Here is a 19,023-nt window from a genome sequence, read left to right on the forward strand (position 1 = left end):
TCAAAGTGTTCCTTTAATTTTGTTTAAGCAGTATATTTTATGTGCTATTCAAAACCTAAAACTTTTAAAAAAAATAACCCTTTTTGCATATGTGTTTGTCATTGACATTTATTTACAAGCACAAACAGAAAACAGATTCTTTGACATGTATATTTCACAGTTCTAGCCTCTTTTTTCCTTTTCAAAGACTGGTGTATGTTTGGGGGGACTATTTGCCAAGTATCTTTGCTGCTCTGCTTTCTAATTTTAAAGCCTGCTGTCATTACTTAATAATCAGAGAAGTGACTGGGCTTTTCCTGAACTCTTAACTAGCGTTCAGAAGACTCGACTGTCTGTCTCCATCCTTTTTAATATGAATTACTGCTTATTTTAGAGAGCTGGGATGAGTCCAACTTATATGCGGATCACAATACGTCTTTGTTTAACCTATTGGGTGCAGAACTATGGCAGGCTGCATGCTCTTCCTTAATTGAAGAGTGAAATCAAATGAAATCCGGTACCATTCTATTAGCCAACAGGCTCCTCTCGGTTAGCTGAGAAAAAGCATGTGTCCATGTCTAATGTGTTAACACATATACACTATGTTCTTACAGGCTGAGGGTGGTCTGCAAAATGAATGACTGCAATGTTTTTGAAGTTAAATGAACTAGCTAATGTACACTGTTGTTGATCTGTTCAGTTTGATGTTTAGCATTCCACTGTAAGAGACTAAACCTTTCCTGCCTTTTTGCCATTAAATCTGGCGCCCTCATCGGACATGTATTCAATAATTTCTCCTAAGTCCTGTGTGCTTCGGCTCTCTCCCTGTCATGTGCTGGCCAAAGTATTGTTCAGGCAGCTGGCCTGTTTATCTCTGTATTGGAAATCGATGGTCTAGTGGTCAGTGCAGTTGCGAGTAATCCAATAAGTATGCACTAAGAGGCAGACAGCCTAATGGGTGTCATGCTCATTCACTGTAATTACATAAACCACGTCTGGTAAGGACATACCCTATTTATAACTAAAGTTTTATTCTCTGATGAATGGCAGTTCTCTGAATAGGGAAAGCAGACTTTCTTGGGATAGAGAAACAAAGCACTGAGAGAGATGCAGTTTTGGGACACAAAATTTGTAAATGTAAACCTGCAGCTTCAGTGACACATCAAAAAATCGAATCATTGCTATGTAATGGCTTTTAATTAAGCCAGTACAATATTTAAACCAAATACATGAAGGATGTCTCTAGGGTAACCTTGTAACCACTCAACCCAATGTAGGGAAGAGGCACTACCTGCTGTAGTTTACACCAAAGGGTCAAATATCAACCGGGGAGCCTGCGCATCCAAGTACAGTCAGAACACAAAAGACAGCAGACACCTCTGCAAGTGGTTGCAAAAAAAGGGGCTCAACGCTGGTTTAAATGAATAAGGAACAATTTTATTGAAAAAAAAAATTAATAGCATAAAAAATCAGTTACTGAAAATCCACAACTGACTGGATATTGACCTGTGGAAGCGCTTTCAACCGGTAAACCACATCAACACACACAAGCACATATAAGGGCCCGACCAGCTCCACCCTGCACTCTATGGACTCCCACCCCACAACATCCTAAACAACAAATTGCACCTTTCAGAAATTCAGGTAATGCCAGTTAGAATACGGCATTCAATGTTTCAAATATTACTGTATGGATGTGGGGCAGTCCAAGCTCATAGTCATGAAATTCACTGTCTTCCCACTAGGAGGACTTCAAAGAAGTGATATTGAAACATTGAATGGCGTATTCTAACTGTCATTACCTGAATTTCTGAAATGTGCAATTTGCGGTTTAGGATGTTGTGGAGTCCATAGAGTGCAGCATTGAGCCCCCTTTTTTTTGTTGCAAACACTTGCAGTACAATTTTTACATTATCCTTTTCTGCTGCTTTTTCTATGTTTGCATGCTCCCCTTCCATTTCAACATGAAAAGTGGAATGCATTAGGAACTGTCTATTCAGGTAATATCCACCTGCACTGTGACTTCAGTATTCAGACTTTTGGCTTCCATATTTAAATTCTAGCACACATATTTAAGTAAAATTTAAGGGAATACTGAATAAATTGATTATTGCTACACAAGCCATTTTGTAATTTAATGTTATTAAAATTGCCTTTCTATTTCCGTCTGCAGTCAGCTATGACTTTCTAAAACTAGCCCAAAAATGTAAACTATGGTTACCATGGCAACACTTGGGGTGTCCTCTGCACTATATCTGGCACAGAACACCCCTAGAAGACTGCATTTCTGCTCCTGTCATAAGCTCTCTGATTTTAACAGAAACTGATTTAAAGGTAAATCCCATGCAAAACAAATACAGGAGCTTTGTTTATTCTTACTAGACTATTGGGGATCTTTCTTCTGGACCTATGCAGTCATCCAGCATGAAAAACTCCTGCACTTTGCCTCTGTGCTGGAAAATCCTGCAATATAGACCAGATACAGTCACTGTCTCTTCTTGTACGCAGGACTGGTCTGGTATCTGCCCCCGGTAGTGTATATTCTACTATACTTTCTTTACTTGTAGTATATTCTACTGGCATCCAGTAGTGGAAGAAGCTGTTGAGTCTCATCCACGGCTCTGCACAGGTTACGTTAAGTCTAGTGATCATTCCACATCTACCTTTGTAAGGTAATATCTACCTTTGCAAGAAAATTTGGTGCAAACTGTGAATTTTTATCCTTTTAGGATATTAAAAAATATTTAATTAACATTTTGTGCCTAGAGTTTAGTTTTAAGCTCAGAGGCTGATTTATGAATTCTGAAGAAACGCTTATGCTGCAGCCTATAGCAGCCAGTCAGAGATTTTATTTGTTTGGAAAATGAAACCTCATAAGTTGCTTTTCAAGGGTAACCCAACTTTTAATGCAAAAATGAATCCCATAGCATATAGAAAAATATGCAAGAGGTTTTACAATGTACTTTGACTCATCCAGATATTTATTTTTTAACCAAGCCATTGACTTGTTCCCCCCAATTTCAGCTCCCAGTCTGCTGCAATTAGGAGATATAGAGCTGCGAAAAAACAATTTAATAGAACATGTGACCACTTGTCAACTGCTATATAGCCTAAAATATACAACTGAAAAATATTTAGCAGTATGGTAGTTTATACTTGTTCTTTTAGGGTGTGGATCATTTATTACAGCAGATGGTATAGGAGATTTGTGAGATACTCCTGAACAAGCAATCGGTTTTATTGTGGTAAACTGTGTATCCACCCATCTCAAGTTATCCTGCAGATGTGCTAAATAAATGCATCTGCCATGGTTCACACAGTTGCTGATACATTCTTGTTGGATGGCGGCATTGTCTCACTAGTAATGCAGACCAAAGTGTAGGTAATCATATCTGGTCATGTAACCCAATGCTTCTTTATAAGTGTTAATGTCATCTGTCTATATGGTAACAAGGGCCTCGTGCATTTTTTCATATGTGTTCCTATGGCTGCTGATCATGCCAGTGCGTGTATATCGCAGCGCAAACAAGCTGCACCATGACCTGATGTGTTATAAAGAAAACAATGACACTGGGTTGGGTCATGCATCCAGGTTTTACAATTGTGTATTTTAAATTTACAGGTAGTAGTTGCAACCATTCAGAGCTGTTAAAACGGCCCTTAACATAAACTATCGTACTCTTCATACAAAATAACTTTTAGAAAGAAAACCACTAACCAGTGTTCCATTCAATAGTATCTATCTACCTTGTGCTGCTAAAGGCTCCAATTGGACTTGAGCTCTGTTGATACAGAATTTGTATGTTCTTTTGAATGATTTCATGGATTCACATGAAAAAAACACACTGACATATGTAAATAACTAAATCTCTGAATGCTTGTATTTTTTTTTTTATGCTTTTCATTCCAGGAAACTCTCTGATACAGAGACACACAAGATATACAGAACATCATCAAATGGACAGCTAAAATCTAGTACATACATAAAATGTAATCCTAGTGCAATGTAGATACTCCAGACAACAGCCAGTGTTGAGCACAACATAAAGAACGCATGCATTTCTAATTCTCATTATGAGGGCCAAGTTGCTCAAGAGCTAAATGGAGAAACTTCCAACTTTGGCCACATGTGTAACCCAATCAGACATGTTTAAAGGTGCTTGACCTGTAGAAAATTGCACATTAGATGCCAGATTGCCGTTCGGTGCAGTAGGCTTGTGGCTGAAGGTACAGAGGCGACTTTTCCCTGTATAATTCAGCAGTAGGAATTGTCCTCACATTATATTATTATTATACAGGATTTATATAGTGGCAACAGTTTGCACAGCGCTTTACAACATGAGGGCAGACATTACAGTTACAATACAATTTAGAGCAGTAGGAATCAGATTGCCCTGTTCTTTAGAGCTTACAATCTAAACACACAAGTTTATTTATAAATTATCACAATATTATAAAACAAGTTAAGCCCAGGAAAAAGTGAAATGTTTAGTGTAGAAAGGTAATCTTTCGAAGAAGGGTTATTACTCAGGGCACCAAAAGTTCTGTGCCTACAGACTCCAGTGATCTGGTTGTGGTAAATACAGAAATAAATCTGAAGAGAGAGAGGGAAAAAAGAATAAATTCCCAACCATTGGATATGTAAACACTGTAACTAATCTGAAATGGATTAAGATGAAGGATATGTCCTTATATTAGCTGCAGCTACTGATTGTATGTATTTTCTTGCAGATCCAGTACCTGCTTTGGATCTGGGACAGCAATTACAACTAAAGGTCCAACGGATGCATGATATCGAAACAGAAAACCAGAAGCTTCGAGAGACATTAGAAGAATACAACAAAGAGTTTGCTGAAGTAAAAAACCAAGGTGTGGTATAGCGTGTATATATAGTATTGTCTTGGTGGGCATTCAATTAATGAAAAAAAAATTATAAATGTAATTCCACCATCTTTTTATTGATCTTGTTTTGGTTTGGGGTTTCTACATTATTTGGGAATTTTGTAAGCACTATAATTTTTTTTGTTACATTATTTCTCTATGATATCCTGGTACTTCCCTTTCTTTGCAGTGTCTGTTACTTTTTATTGTTTTATTTTAGGAATTTCACAGATGATGTGTTTGCATAGAACAGTTTTTATATAGGTGTCTAATATTTACATGTATAGCATAGGCTATAGGCTTATAGCATTATTACTAGTGTGCTGCAGATTTCTGTCTTTGCCCTGTCTACTTATTAGATCAGTGTTAAAGTCTGTCTTACAGAGGCCATATTATTTAATCCTATACTAGCTGCTTAACAGGTGAACTGAGGTCAGACATAGCCCTTCTGTACACAGCTCACAGGTTGATCTGCAACCAATAATTTCTCATGGTTAAACTGTTAGTTATACAAACAATGACTTCTCAAGGAACCTTGACTATGGAGTCTGTATATTATTTAGGTCTCCTTACATGTGAAACATTAGGTGAATTTTGATTGTTTTAATTAAGTAAACATTCATAGTTTTTGTTTAATGCAATATGTTAAGCTCCTCAATCAGCTGAAAATCTTAAACCTCAGCTACCGCCATTTTTTTTTTAAGTAAAAGTTGACATTTTGGCAGGTTTTTATTTCTGCCAGTGACCCCATTGGTGAGATTGATTCCTCACTACCTTGTGAAACCAGGGCAGAAAATAGGGAGGGGGGCAGTTTTCACCAAGACAGGAAGGCACAAAAGGCAATAAAATATTGTCAGAGATAATAACCTGCTCTGTCCAAAGCAAAATACTAGGTTGTGTCTGGAATTGGGCTTTAAAGCCCTTAAGCACAATGGAAAAGATGTGTGAATAATTTTTGTAATTTTTTTATTTGAATGTCACATAACCATCCACCAGCATTATTTTATCTTACCTTCTCAGGATAGACAGGAAAGGTCACACCTATTGCATTATTTGATTGGTCTGTTTGAATACCAAAGAAAGGATTTCCTATTAGCGTCTTCTATGGGGCCTTTACAAAGTTTGCTTCTATAAAGTTGACAAATAATTTTAAGGATTAGACTTGGCACTGAGCCAGATTTAATTAATGCAATAGTTGCAAAGGGACTAGTTCCTCTTTCTTTATTAAGTCTGTCTTTTTTTTTATTCTCTTTCTCTTATGAATTTTACTGTTTAGGACTTTTTTTTTTTTTCATTCACTTTGAAATTTGACTTTCTTGATTTTAAGATAAGGCATGAATGTGTATTTATATAAAATGCTGCGCAGGGTGTATTTCAAGTTACACTCTGTTAAAATTACATCTCTGTGGTGAGGTGAAGGCAAAATTACAGTAAGATAAATATATGTTGCTTTTATTTATTTATTTTTCTTTAAAACAGAGCTAGTATTAGAAGAAAATCTGATAAACTCAGTGGTTGAAGGAATCTCATCAAATTATTTATTGTAAGCAAAGCTCACAGTGATTGAATGATTGTTAGTCAGAATCTTGCACAATCACTGTACGTTTAAGAACAAGCATTGAAGATGTAATTTTTCATTAGTAACCCAGAATTCTACTCTCAGACCAGAAATTGCTTTGACATGTAGCTGAACCAAACTATTTAAAGGGACCCTGCTGGTATATTACATTTCTAGAAAAGGCATACCTGTAAAAGGCGACTGTACGCACTTATCTTTCCTGCTGTCTGTGCTGCTAAACACTGCTTCGATCTTGAGAAATTGGCCCCCAAAGTCTGCTGGGAAACTGACACTCTTGGGAGTGTTGATTTTGTGGGTCCCCACAAAGCTTTTATTGGTTCTTCCTGCTGACCTCATATCATTATAGGAGACAATAGTAATGTTGAGAACAGCAGGAGAAAGCAGTGAGCAGTGTGTGGGGATCAACACTCCTAGGAAGTGTTGGTTTTCCATCAGATTTTAATTCAGCAAAATTTATTGAAAATAAAAACATGTTTATTATACTGCATGTTTTTCTTTTAAATAAGAGCAAGCGTGAGATTGATCCCACTTGGTGGCTTGATTGACTCTGAGCTAGCGTGATATCAGCGAGAGATTGATCCCACTTGGTGGCTTGATAGACTCTGAGCTAGCGTGATATCAGTGAGAGATTGATCCCACTTGGTGGCTTGATAGACTCTGAGCTAGCGTGATATCAGTGAGAGATTGATCCCACTTGGTGGCTTGATAGATTCTGAGCTAGCGTGATATCAGCGAGAGATTGATCCCGCTTGGTGGCTTGATAGACTCTGAGCTAGCGTGATATCAGCGTGAGATTGATCCCACTTGGTGGCTTGATAGACTCTGAGCTAGCGTGATATCAGCGAGAGATTGATCTCGCTTGGTGGCTTGATAGACTCTGAGCTAGCGTGATATCAGCGAGAGATTGATCCCGCTTGGTGGCTTGATAGACTCTGAGCTAGCGTGATATCAGCGAGAGATTGATCCCACTTGGTGGCTTGATAGAGTCTGAGCTAGCGTGATATCAGCGAGAGATTGATCCCACTTGGTGGCTTGATAGACTCTGAGCTAGCGTGATATCAGTGAGAGATTGATCCCACTTGGTGGCTTGATAGACTCTGAGCTAGCGTGATATCAGCGAGAGATTGATCCCACTTGGCTGCTTGATAGACTGAGCTAGCGTGATATCAGCGAGAGATTGATCCCACGTGGTGGCTTGATAGACTCTGAGCTAGCGTGATATCAGCGAGAGATTGATCCCACTTGGTTGCTTGATAGACTCTGAGCTAGCGTGATATCAGCGAGAGATTGATCCCACTTGGTGGCTTGATAGACTCTGAGCTAGCGTGATATCAGCAAGAGATTGATCCCACTTGGTTGCTTGATAGACTGAGCTAGCGTGATATCAGCGAGAGATTGATCCCACTTGGTGGCTTGATAGACTCTGAGCTAGCGTGATATCAGGAAGAGATTGATCCCACTTGGTGGCTTGATAGACTCTGAGCTAGCGTGATATCAGCGAGAGATTGATCCCACTTGGTGGCTTGATAGACTCTGAGCTAGCGTGATATCAGCGAGAGATTGATCCCACTTGGTGGCTTGATAGACTCTGAGCTAGCGTGATATCAGTGAGAGATTGATCCCACTTTGTGGCTTGATAGACTCTGAATGGTGGTGAATGTGGTGAAAACCTGGTATAAGCAGGCCTTCAATATAGTTAGGAGGTTTATTGCATGGGGATTTATTTTACACTTCCATAATATTGCTAAAGTTTACAGATTTCAAAGGTTTTTTGTAGGGTTTGTTTCTTACCAGACATGGTACAAAACCAGTTTTGAATGGACTAGGTTTGCCCAACTATGCTTTCAATACTGTGATGCAGAATCACATTTATACCTATTACTCAATTTACCATAATCTGAGTTATTTGCAACTAGCCTTTATGCGACTTTTCACACAGTCATTGGGAGTGTACTTCAAAAGCCTATGTGGTGCAAGTTCTCTCTCTTCTGTCACAGGCAGAGTCTAATACACTGTATGGCCAAAAACATGTGGACTTCTCTCGAAATGGTTGTGTTTCAGTAAAGGGTTCTGTCAATGCTACATAATTCAATGGCATGTTAGACAAGTGTGTGCTGTTAAACTTTGGCAACAGTTTAGGGAAGGCCCTTTTCTTTTCCAGCATGACTGTAATTCTGGACACAAAGCCAACTCCATAAAGATGGGGTTTGTGGAGTTTGGTGTGGAGTAACTCAAGTGATCTGCTTGGAGCCATATCCTCAACCTCACTGGAATTAATTGAAAGATCTGTTCATCCAGCATCAGTTTGTGACCTCAAAAATGCTCTTCTTGGGGAATAGGCACAAATTCCCACAGATACTATAAAATATTTTAGAAAGCCTTTTCAAAATAGACAAGGGGCTTATAGCTGCAAGAGCGGGATGGTGGAACAACTCCATAATAATGCCCACAGTTTTGGAATGGAATTTCCAACAAGATCAAATTGTAGTGATGTGTAGAGTATCCTAAAATTTTTGCTCCTATAGAATAAAAAATTGTCAGAATAACAATTTTCCCACAGGCTAACCAAAGCTATGAGAAGACCTGGAGTTAATTTTTTATTTTTTTTTTCAACCTGGTGATTTCACTTGCCTCCTTCGTATGTTCACACTGACTGTTTTGTTTAGTGGTGCACTGATTTTTATTTTTCAGGGATTGGGCTCAATTTACAAAGAGTTATTTCCCTTTTTTAAATTTGGGATAAAATGGCTCATAGCGTTTTTCAAAACATTTTTTGCACAAAAAAAACGCTACTAAAATAAAGCATTAATTATTTCATAGAAATGTGAGGTATTTATCTCATGAAGCCATTTGGTATTTTATCTCATGATGTGATATTCAGTGGGATGGATAGGATGGAGAAGGATTAAAAACCCTGTCAGTTTTTTTTTTGCTAATAAAGAGGTAAAATGGTTTATACCGTAGAAATATGCCAACTCAAGTTAGTGTGGTCCCTGCAGCATATGGATTAATACAAAAGAAAAAAGATGAGATGAAGCTGCTTTCACAGGACACATGTGGGGTATCAAAATCAACTAAGTTAAATTAAGTAAATACAAAATATCTTTATAAATGTCAAATATTGAATGAAAATAGTATGGAAAAAACACACACATTTATAAACACCTTTCTTCCACCAAAACAAAAAAATGTCATCATTTGGGAGATTTCCCTTAACTTCCTGTCCCATAGCCAAAAGAGGAAGTGAGAGGAAATCCATGCAAATGAAAAGTATTCCTTGGGGGCCCCCAGATCACCAGAATTAGTGTCCCCGTTGGTAATTTTCCACTCTATTACTTTTTCACTTTCAATTAAAACGGTAAACAGGACAAATAGAGAGGGTGAGCTCCCAGACGGGGGCTCAGACAGCAGTAAAAACTGACAGGGGATCTAATCCCTCTGCACTCTATCCAAAAGTAAAAAAAAGTTTTGCCTTTAGTTATACTTTAAGTAAATCAGCCCCGGTGATTCTGTGTTTTTCCATATTTAGGTTTCTAGGCATTACTGTTGACAGAACTGATCCAAAAAAGTAGCAGCTACTCCAAACTGTACTTATATTTTTACATTTCTTAACCACTTGACCTCCTTGAAGATTTACTCTTTCATGACCAGGCCATTTTTTTGCGATACAGCACTGCGTTACTTTAACTGACAATTGCGTGGTCGTGACGACGCTGTACCCCCCAAAAAAAAAAGTATGTCCTTTTTTTCCCCCCACAAAAAGCGCTTTCTTTTAGTTTTATTTGATCACCAGTGCCATTTTTTTTTTTCCCGCGCTATAAACAAAAAAAGACCAACAATTTTGAAAAAAAAAAGCAATATTATTTACTTTCTGCTATAGAACACATCCAATAAAAAAAATGATAAACAAAAAAATGTCTTCATCAATTTAGGTCAATATGTATTTTGCTACATATTTTTGAAAAAAATTCCCAATAAGCGTATATTGATTGGTTTGCGCAAAAGTTATAGCGTCTAGAAACTATGGGATATTTTTATTAAATGTTATTACTAGTAATGGCGATCAGCGACTTTAAGCGGGACTGCGATATTGCGGCGGACAGTCGGGGCACTGACACTTTTTGGGAACCAGTGACACTGATACAGTGATCAGTGCTAAAATAATATGCACTGTCACTGTACTAATACTGGCTAGGAAGGGGTTAATCTCAGGCCCGATCAAAGGGTTAACTGTGTGCCTAACCAGTGTTTTCTCACTGTGGGGAAGGTGCTTTTACTAGGAAAAGGCATTGATCCATGTTCCTGCTTTACAGAGACCCAGCATCCATGCCTTCCCTACTGACAGAACGGCTCTCTGCCTAATTTACTTAGGCAGATCGCTATTCTGGCTCTCTGGCTAATGATCGGTGGGTGCTGGCTGGACATCGAGTCCGTGGTACCCGCAGATCAGTTCCTGCTGTGTTGAATCACAGCGTCACTCGTGCACACTCCAGACCAGGGCCCAGTTACATGCAACTCTTGCGACCCTGGTAGTTCCGCTACTGCCCAATAAGGTGGTAGTGATAGAAATCAACATTTTCATTATCTTATGAGCTCATTGGAAAAAGTGCCACGTGATTCAATTATCGCATGAGATTTTTTAGTGAATTGAGCCCATTGCCTCATGTCAGTCCAGGCTCAGTATTTTCAGCATAGTAGTAACCTAGGAGAGAGCAGTGGGGACAAGTGACAGAAGAGTGACATGGGGTCCACCTGGATCCCCCCGATCACAGGGATTCTGGAAAGGTGGCCCTAATACAGCATTCTGCACTATAAATTTTATATGCATTGAGGTTTGTTTTTCAGTCTGTATAATAATTTGGTTAGTACAAAGTAAAAAAAAAAAAAAAAGGGATCAGTATGTTCTTATATAAGCTGTAAGCGCTTATCTCTAGTCTAGCTTTTTCATTAAATCCATGCCATTTGTGTACCCTAAGTGGGTGATGTTTCCATGTTGGAAGTTTGGTGTTACCAAGGAAAAGTTGGTTACATTGAACAGTGTGGGAGGACAGGCTATTCTCCTCAGCTTGAAGCAATTATTCTATACACGTCTCTGTGACCAGGACCAGCTCAGGCCACCTTGGAGCCAAGGACCTTAACTAATTAAAATACTGTGGAAAAACAGACTAATTGGAGTGCTACTCAAAAACAATTTAGATGGCTTACGTGTTTCTCTTTAGGCTGAATATTCTTGGCCTCAAAGAGAGTACGGAGCTTGATTACAGTTAACCTGTCACAGGCATACTACTAAGAAATGTGCCTGCCTTGGTCGCAGTCTGTTTTCTATTACAGCCTAAATGAGAACAGTGTATTATGCTAATGCAAACATCTCTGTAAATCAATTAGAACATACAGTACCAGGTGAACACTTGGCAGTTTTTTTTCTCTCTTATTACAGGAAGTCAGCTTTGTGCAACCATTAAAACTGCCATCTGTAATAAGTAGTACAGCATAATGCTTACCGTAGCAGAGAGCTGGATAATGACTGGCAGTAACATTATATTTGATTGGCTGATGTGGTGCAGTCTGCTGACATGATTCTTCCCCCAGACATTTTGATAAATGTGGGCAGCCAATGTTTACTGAAGTGTATCTAAAGCCAAAACTTTTTATTTTTTCTGGATGGCGTGGTGAGGAGTTAGAAGAACTCCATTGTCACAAGGACTGAAAGTGAGGAAGAATCCAAAAATAGAGACTCTTATTTAGGCACTCTCTTTCAATTCGTGTTATTTTCTTAACTTTGGAGAGATTTCCGCCCACTTCCCATTGTGTCCAGAGAACAGGATGTAAAGAAAAATCTCCCCAATGGGAACCTGACAGTATTTAGTATTCAAAATGCAAAAATAAATAAATGGTTTTAGATTCAGACCCCGTTCACACTGGGGCGATCCGACTTGCCGGGGTGACCTCACAGGTCGCGGTGCGCAGCTCGCACCGTGACCTCGGAGCGGCCGGCACAGACTTCATAACATTGAAGTCAATGCAGGTCGCTCCAGGTCGCCCCAAAGAAGCTCCGGACCCTTTTTCTAAGTCGGAGCGACTTGTGTCGCTCCTATTAGAACGGGTCCACAGCTTCTCTATGGCAGGCGACCTGTCAGGCGACCAGGTCGCCTGACAGGTCGCCCCAGTGTGAACGGGTCTTACTCTAAGGCCCCTTTTACACAGGCGCCACCGTTTGGTGGACTCTGCTTACTTAGCGGGGGATCGGTCTGCTGATCCCCGCTGAGCAGGCTGATGATAGGTCCTGTCCGCTCTGCTGTGCAGAGTGGAGATGGACACAGTCTCGCTCTCCTCTATGAGGAAATCAGGTGAAAACAGACCGCCAATCCGTTTTTATTCAATTCGACAGACGGATGGAAAATAGGACCACCTTCCATCTGGATTTTGCAGACAGGATCGGATCGGATATCGGTGGATGTCAGCGGACATGTGTCTGCTGACATCAGCTGATCCATAGGGGAGAGTGCAAGATCCGATTTGGTCTGCCTGAAAAACTGAAAGATGGACCTGATCGGACAGCCCGTGTGAAAACTCTACAAAATAGAATTGCTAAATATCTCTTGGAACTACCCATTAACTCAAAAACAGTTACAGCATAGTTAAAATTGCTGTCTTTTGTATAGGAAAGTGAAGTGGTGAGGCTATTGCATACTGTGTAGAGATAGATAAGCAATGGTTGCTATATAGAACATATTTGCATCTAAGACATACATTTATTTTACTTTTTTTTTTTTCCTTAGCAAGTGGGTTTCTTTTTTTTTTCTAGTCCTTCCGTGTCCTCATTTTACCTCTGCAGAGCAATCTGTTGAACTTCTGTGTATACTGTATTAATAACCGTACATATGCAGAGGAATAGCATTCTACTGCCCATATGTTCTCCTGAACCTGTGAATTACATTTAAATGTTCTGTTTGCATTTTAAAAGAGTTCTGATTATTCTTAAGAAAAACTAGATTTGCAAATGTAATCTTGTACTTAACATTTAGGCTCCATGTACATGGGACGTTGTTAAAAGTCCCTTTGAATGCTGGAATTTTTAGGACATTTGAAACGTCTGTTCGGTCGCGTTTGTACCCGCGTTTGGCGGGCGTTAAGTGGCGTTTGCGGGCGTTTGCGTTTAGAAGCGTTCCTAGAGGTCAAAAAAATTATTCCCCTTTAAAATGGAAAAACGCGAACGCTAAACGCGGGTTATCGCGTTCGGACGCGTTCGGACGTGTTTGTGCGTTTGAAACGCCGGGAAACACACGTTCGAACGCAAATAATTGCGTTCTAAAAACAGTCCCTGAACGCAACTGCCTGCAAATGACTGTAAACGACCTGGTGTACATGGACAGATAAGATAAAATGTAGATGGGTTCAGGGGCTTCTGAAAAAAACGCCCAACTGCTCCTAAACGGCCATTTCCAGCGTCCCGTGTACATGGAGCCTTAGGCATAAAAAGAAACCTGTCCTGAAAGGAACATATAGACTGTGTATTTTTTTATTTTGCTATAGTTCCATTTTAAGAGCTTGAATGATCTGCTTTAACCACTTAAGCTCTGAAAGGTTTTACCCCCTTCATGACTAGGGCAATTTTCAGCACTGTGCTAATTTAACTGGCATTTTCAAATAGAGCTTTCTTTTAGTGGTATTTGATCACCACTGTTTTTTTGTTTTATTGTTTAATACTGTATATAAAGGAAAGAAGACTAAAAATATTGTAAAAAACAATTTTTTGCTACTTTCTGCTATAAAATCTATCCAATTAAAAGAAATCAAATTTCTTCATAAATTTAGGCCAAAATGTATTCTGATACATATATATTATCTAATATACTAGCAGTATATCCCTCACGCCAAATGGACCACAAATTGGATCTGGGTTGTAAAATGTGAATATGCAGCTGCTGTAGTAAAGGGTGAAAAAGTGGTTGTGTATAGCCACAAGTGTAGGGGCTACCTATAGCGCTTGCTTTATAATAATATATTAGTGCTTTCAATAATAATTACAAGAAATATATATAAACACTAAAGTGCTAACAGTGCATCAATATTACAAATAAATAAAATCTAAACAATTAGTTTACAAAATGAAAATTGATCCAATGCAATTTAAAGTGTAAGGGACATGTCAGGTGCTACTGTCCCATTAGTGTTCAAAAAAGTTCATAATAAAAGTTCATAAAGTGACTTTTGTGTAGACAGTTTAAATGTATCCTTAGTGCAATGTGAAGAATTTTAAAGTGCAGGTGCTCTGTGCCTGGCTTCCAGACTAGCCTTGTGGTGACAATCGTTTTCCACCGTGAAGGATAATTAAAAAAAAAAAAACTAATTCACCAGAGAGAATGGGTCTTGTATGCCTTATGGCAGTGGTCCTCAACTCTAGTCCTCAGGGCCCACTAACAGGCCAGATTTTAAGTATTACCTTGGGGAGATGCAGACTAGAGTACTGCAATCACTGAGCAGCAAATGATATCACCTGGGATGTATTTCAGTTATCTTGCAAACCTGGCCTGTTAGTGGGCCCTGAGGACCAGGGTTGAGGACCACTGCCTTATGGCATTAAGACCGGACAACAGTCCGAAGACGTCAACGGGATGACGAAACGTGCGTAAGGTGGAACGCACACTGTGACGTCACGGGAGCCGAGTGGAACGCAAAACGGTAATCACCTCTTTCACACTCTGAGGCTCCATCAGTGACGCTTTTTATCGGTTTTATCGTGTTTGCATGTTCACTTATCTCAATCTGTATCGTGGAAGAAAATAAAATACTTTTAACAGTATTACTCCATCTGGAGCTCTCTTTTTTTATATCCTTACCGATTGGATGTATAGATAAAGAGGAGTGAAAGCTGCCATTACTGAAAGCTGAGGTATTGCTCCCTAAAGCAGGATCCATCCTGGCCCTGGTGGCCAAACAAGTGTTGTCCTGTCTTAATGCCATAAGGCATATAAGACCCATTCTCTCTGGTGAGTGAGTTTTTTTTTTATTATCCTTCACGGTGGAAAACGATTGTCACCACAAGGCTAGTCTGGATGCCGGGCACAGAGCACCTGCACTTTAAAATCCTTCATATTGCACTAAGGATACCTTTGAACCGTCTACACAAAAGTCACTTTATGAAATTTTATTATGAACTTTTTGCGCACTAATGAGACAGTAGCACCTGATATGTCCCTTACACTTTAAATTGCATTGGATCAATTTTCATTTTGTAAACTATTTGTTTAGATTGTATTTATTTGTAATATTGATGCACTGTTAACACTTTAGTGTTTATATATTTTTCTTGTAATTATTATTGAAAGCACTAATATATTATTATAAAGCAAGCGCTTTAGGTAGCCCCTACACTTGTGGCTATACACAACCACATAAATGTATATTGTTTTTTTCAAAAATGAAATTCTAGCATTTACAAACTTTGGTGTACAGTACATACTGGAATTTATACAGCTTTGACACTATACTGGTAATGGCAGTGATCAGCGACTTATAGTGGGACTGTGATAGTGTGGCAGGCAATCTGGCGCTGGTTGGGCGGTATACTAACTGACACTGACAACAATAGTGACACTAATACAGTGATCAGTGCTAATACTGCACACTGCCACTGTACTAATGACACTGGCTAGGAAGGGGTTATTTTCTAGGGGTAATCAAAAGGGTTAGCTGTGTGCCTAACAGTGTGTGATGTGTGTAATATGTGCTACTTTTACTTTATTATCGGTCTGCTTTTTCTCCCTGCTTTGCAGGGAGAAGAAACAGCCAGATCGCTGTTCACACAGAACTCTGTGTGTGATTGGCCACAGCTGATCAGCTGACTTCAGCCAAAATCATTGTCTGAAATCATTTGCCAAACTCATGCTGTGTTGAATCACAGCACGTGCTAGCAAGGGGCGTGTGAACACGGCTGGGAGCTGCCACACACTTACAGTACAACTACTGTGGGTGGATGGCAAGTAGTCAAAGTACGGGCTAAGGGCAAGCATACTGGTTTTTGGTTACTTTTAATTCATTTTTTTTCTCTACATTCGCAATTCATAAACTTATCTTTTAAATACATTTTCATTGTTTTAACATGTATACCTAGCTGTTTCCTTTTTCTATAGATTCTGTTCCATCTAGGCCCAAAATGGCCATCTGATAACTTTGGCAAATACCCAAAAAGTTGTGTACCCATGTGTGCACCTGTTAGCTACTCAATTTTAAAAAGTAGTAAAAAAAAGTAGTAATAAAATTTATCCAGTACTCCTGGCTCTCAGTACAAGCCCTGGGCCAGTATATAGAAAATAGTACTTCTGATCCATAGACCCGTCCAGTATGGTCTTATGTACCTATGTAAGCATAATGTTTATGCCATGGCTGATTTTTATAACTGATCCTTTCCTATCAGTCTCCTAGTAGATAACATTTTAAAAGGGGTGTCATTAGTTCCCCCATAATTATATAAAAAGATGTAATTTATCATATAATCATCCTGTAAATTGAAAGCTTTGTTTCATCCATTCCTTGTGTAAGTGTAGAACTGAAAACGCAATAATACTAGTGGGAATTTTGTCGAGTTGCCGCTAAGCTAATATTCCATGTTTCATCTTGTGTGGTTCTTTAATTGTACATGTCCAAAGGCTTTACAGTGAGTTTAATTGATTTACATCACAATGCCATGCCAGAAATATGCAAATATCTGGTGTAGAAGCAGAGAGGCATGCGGAGCATTCATCATACAAGTGGAGGCTACGGGAAATTAATGTCCTAATGTGCGCAGAAAGATGAATAAACGGTTCCACATGTTAATTCATGCTTTAACCCACACTGAGACTTTATTAATCCCAGCTCAACAGAGAGATAATTTGAAACTGTTCAATAAGGTGATATTATGTTTTAGCATTGATTTTTTTCTTTTCAGGCTTGTTGCAGAAACCCTGGCTCTGTTTCCCAGCAAAATCCATTGATCCTTCTCAACTGAAACGTTTAAAGTTCAATTTAACATTTAGGGAGTAAAAGGTCTCCAAAGGGACTCATATCTATTGATTTTGTGTCAGAGTTGAAGAGATGGAGTTTAAAACACACTGATCCTACAGGGTAAAGAAAGCCTTGTATTATATAACCACACAGAGCTATGTAAACACATTTTCTCCCAATTGTTTTTCTACAGAGGTTACAATAAAAGCACTTAGAGAGAAAATCCGGGAATATGAACAGACCCTGAAGAACCAGGCGGAAAATCTGGCTCTAGAGAAAGAACAAAAGTTACAAAATGACTTTGCTGAGAAGGAGAGGTGAGTGCTAGCTCTAGTCTTCTGCATGGATCTATAAGTACACAATTTCAGACTGTGTGTGTGTGTATACTTACATCAATATTCATGGATTTCACGCACGCTTGATTTCATATTTATTTTATCCCTACTGCTGGAGGAGCAAAACCCTCAGAATAAAATACTGTAATATATTTATGAAAAGCAGATATAAATACAAAGAAAAGCATTGTTTCTCTTTCGTTCATTGATGGACACAGCTCCATATCATCTTTGACCCTTGGGTTATGCTGCTCTTCATAGGAGTAGGACACTAGGCAGAAAAAAAGTTTAATTATGCCCATAGGGCAGTCCCAGGGGGTAAACTCCCACTTCCTGCTCTAGCTCTTCAGTTTTTTTCTGCCTAGTCAGGAGTAAGGACCTAGTTCCTTTCTGGGATCTCGTGGCATTTTTTCCTTTTTAAACTGAATTGTTTTCCTTCTTTTATTATTTTCTGTTCCTGTGAGAGCTACAATCAGTTTGGTTCCTGTGAGAACTACAATCAACTGCTAGACTGGGCCACCGACTGGATATCCTAGATCCTTACAGTCTTCCCAGTTTGGTCCGCAAGCTCACGCAGGCCTCCGCTCCGAGCTAGGTCGGCCGCAACATAGTCCCACTGGATGGGGACGGGCCTGCGAGTTTAACTCCTCACGAAAACACACAGCCCTGGTCACGACCTAAGTCCACAGCGTACCTCTGGACCGCAGCACCCCCCATTCCAAGTTGGGGAGGTGGTCTGCTCGGAGTGGTGCCCATTCGGTTCCATAGTATGTTAAATAGTGTCCCCCCCCTCTCCCTTTCTGGTCCCTTGGCGTGGATGTGGGCTCCTCCCTGGGATGGTCGGACCCCCGGATTCCCTTCCACTCCCCCAGCCCGTCTAAACAGTCACGGTGGGTCTTTTGGGCCCAACCCCCCCCCCCCATCCCCTGGATCTGCACTTCCTTCGCTTGCCGTGGGCAAGGAGCATTGTCAAAAGGTCTCACCACAGCCCTTGGGGTTTGCACGAGTGTTCGCCCCAGTGTTGGCGTTGTGTCAGCAGGGGATTGTGGTACTGGAGTACCCGGGTGATCATGTTCGATGAGCAGAGTCTCTGACTGTTCTAACGGACAACCGGGAGATTACTGTGCAGACTCTGTAGGAGCTTGGTTGGAAATTTGATTTCCAGGTATTGGCCTTGGTTCTGTCCACCTAGTAGAGCTGCACGATTCTGGCCAAAATGAGAATCACGATTTTCTAGCTTGGAATAAAGATCATGATTCTCTG

The 19,023-nt window shown here is 39.7% G+C and overlaps 1 protein-coding gene across 2 annotated transcripts in view; it reads left to right on the forward strand.

The window, feature by feature from the left end:
• Positions 1–19,023, forward strand: part of CUX1 (cut like homeobox 1) — a 615,616-nt gene that overhangs the window by 270,585 nt on the left and 326,008 nt on the right. For both annotated transcript variants that reach the window (XM_082244943.1, XM_082244942.1), the window contains exons 5-6: positions 4,711–4,848; positions 17,619–17,742. In XM_082244943.1, the coding sequence (XP_082101069.1) occupies positions 4,711–4,848; positions 17,619–17,742 (262 nt within the window). The remainder of the gene's footprint in view (positions 1–4,710; positions 4,849–17,618; positions 17,743–19,023) is intronic.

Source organism: Pelophylax lessonae, assembly GCF_965119305.1.
Source record: "Pelophylax lessonae genome assembly, chromosome: 2".
NCBI lineage: Eukaryota > Metazoa > Chordata > Amphibia > Anura > Ranidae > Pelophylax > Pelophylax lessonae.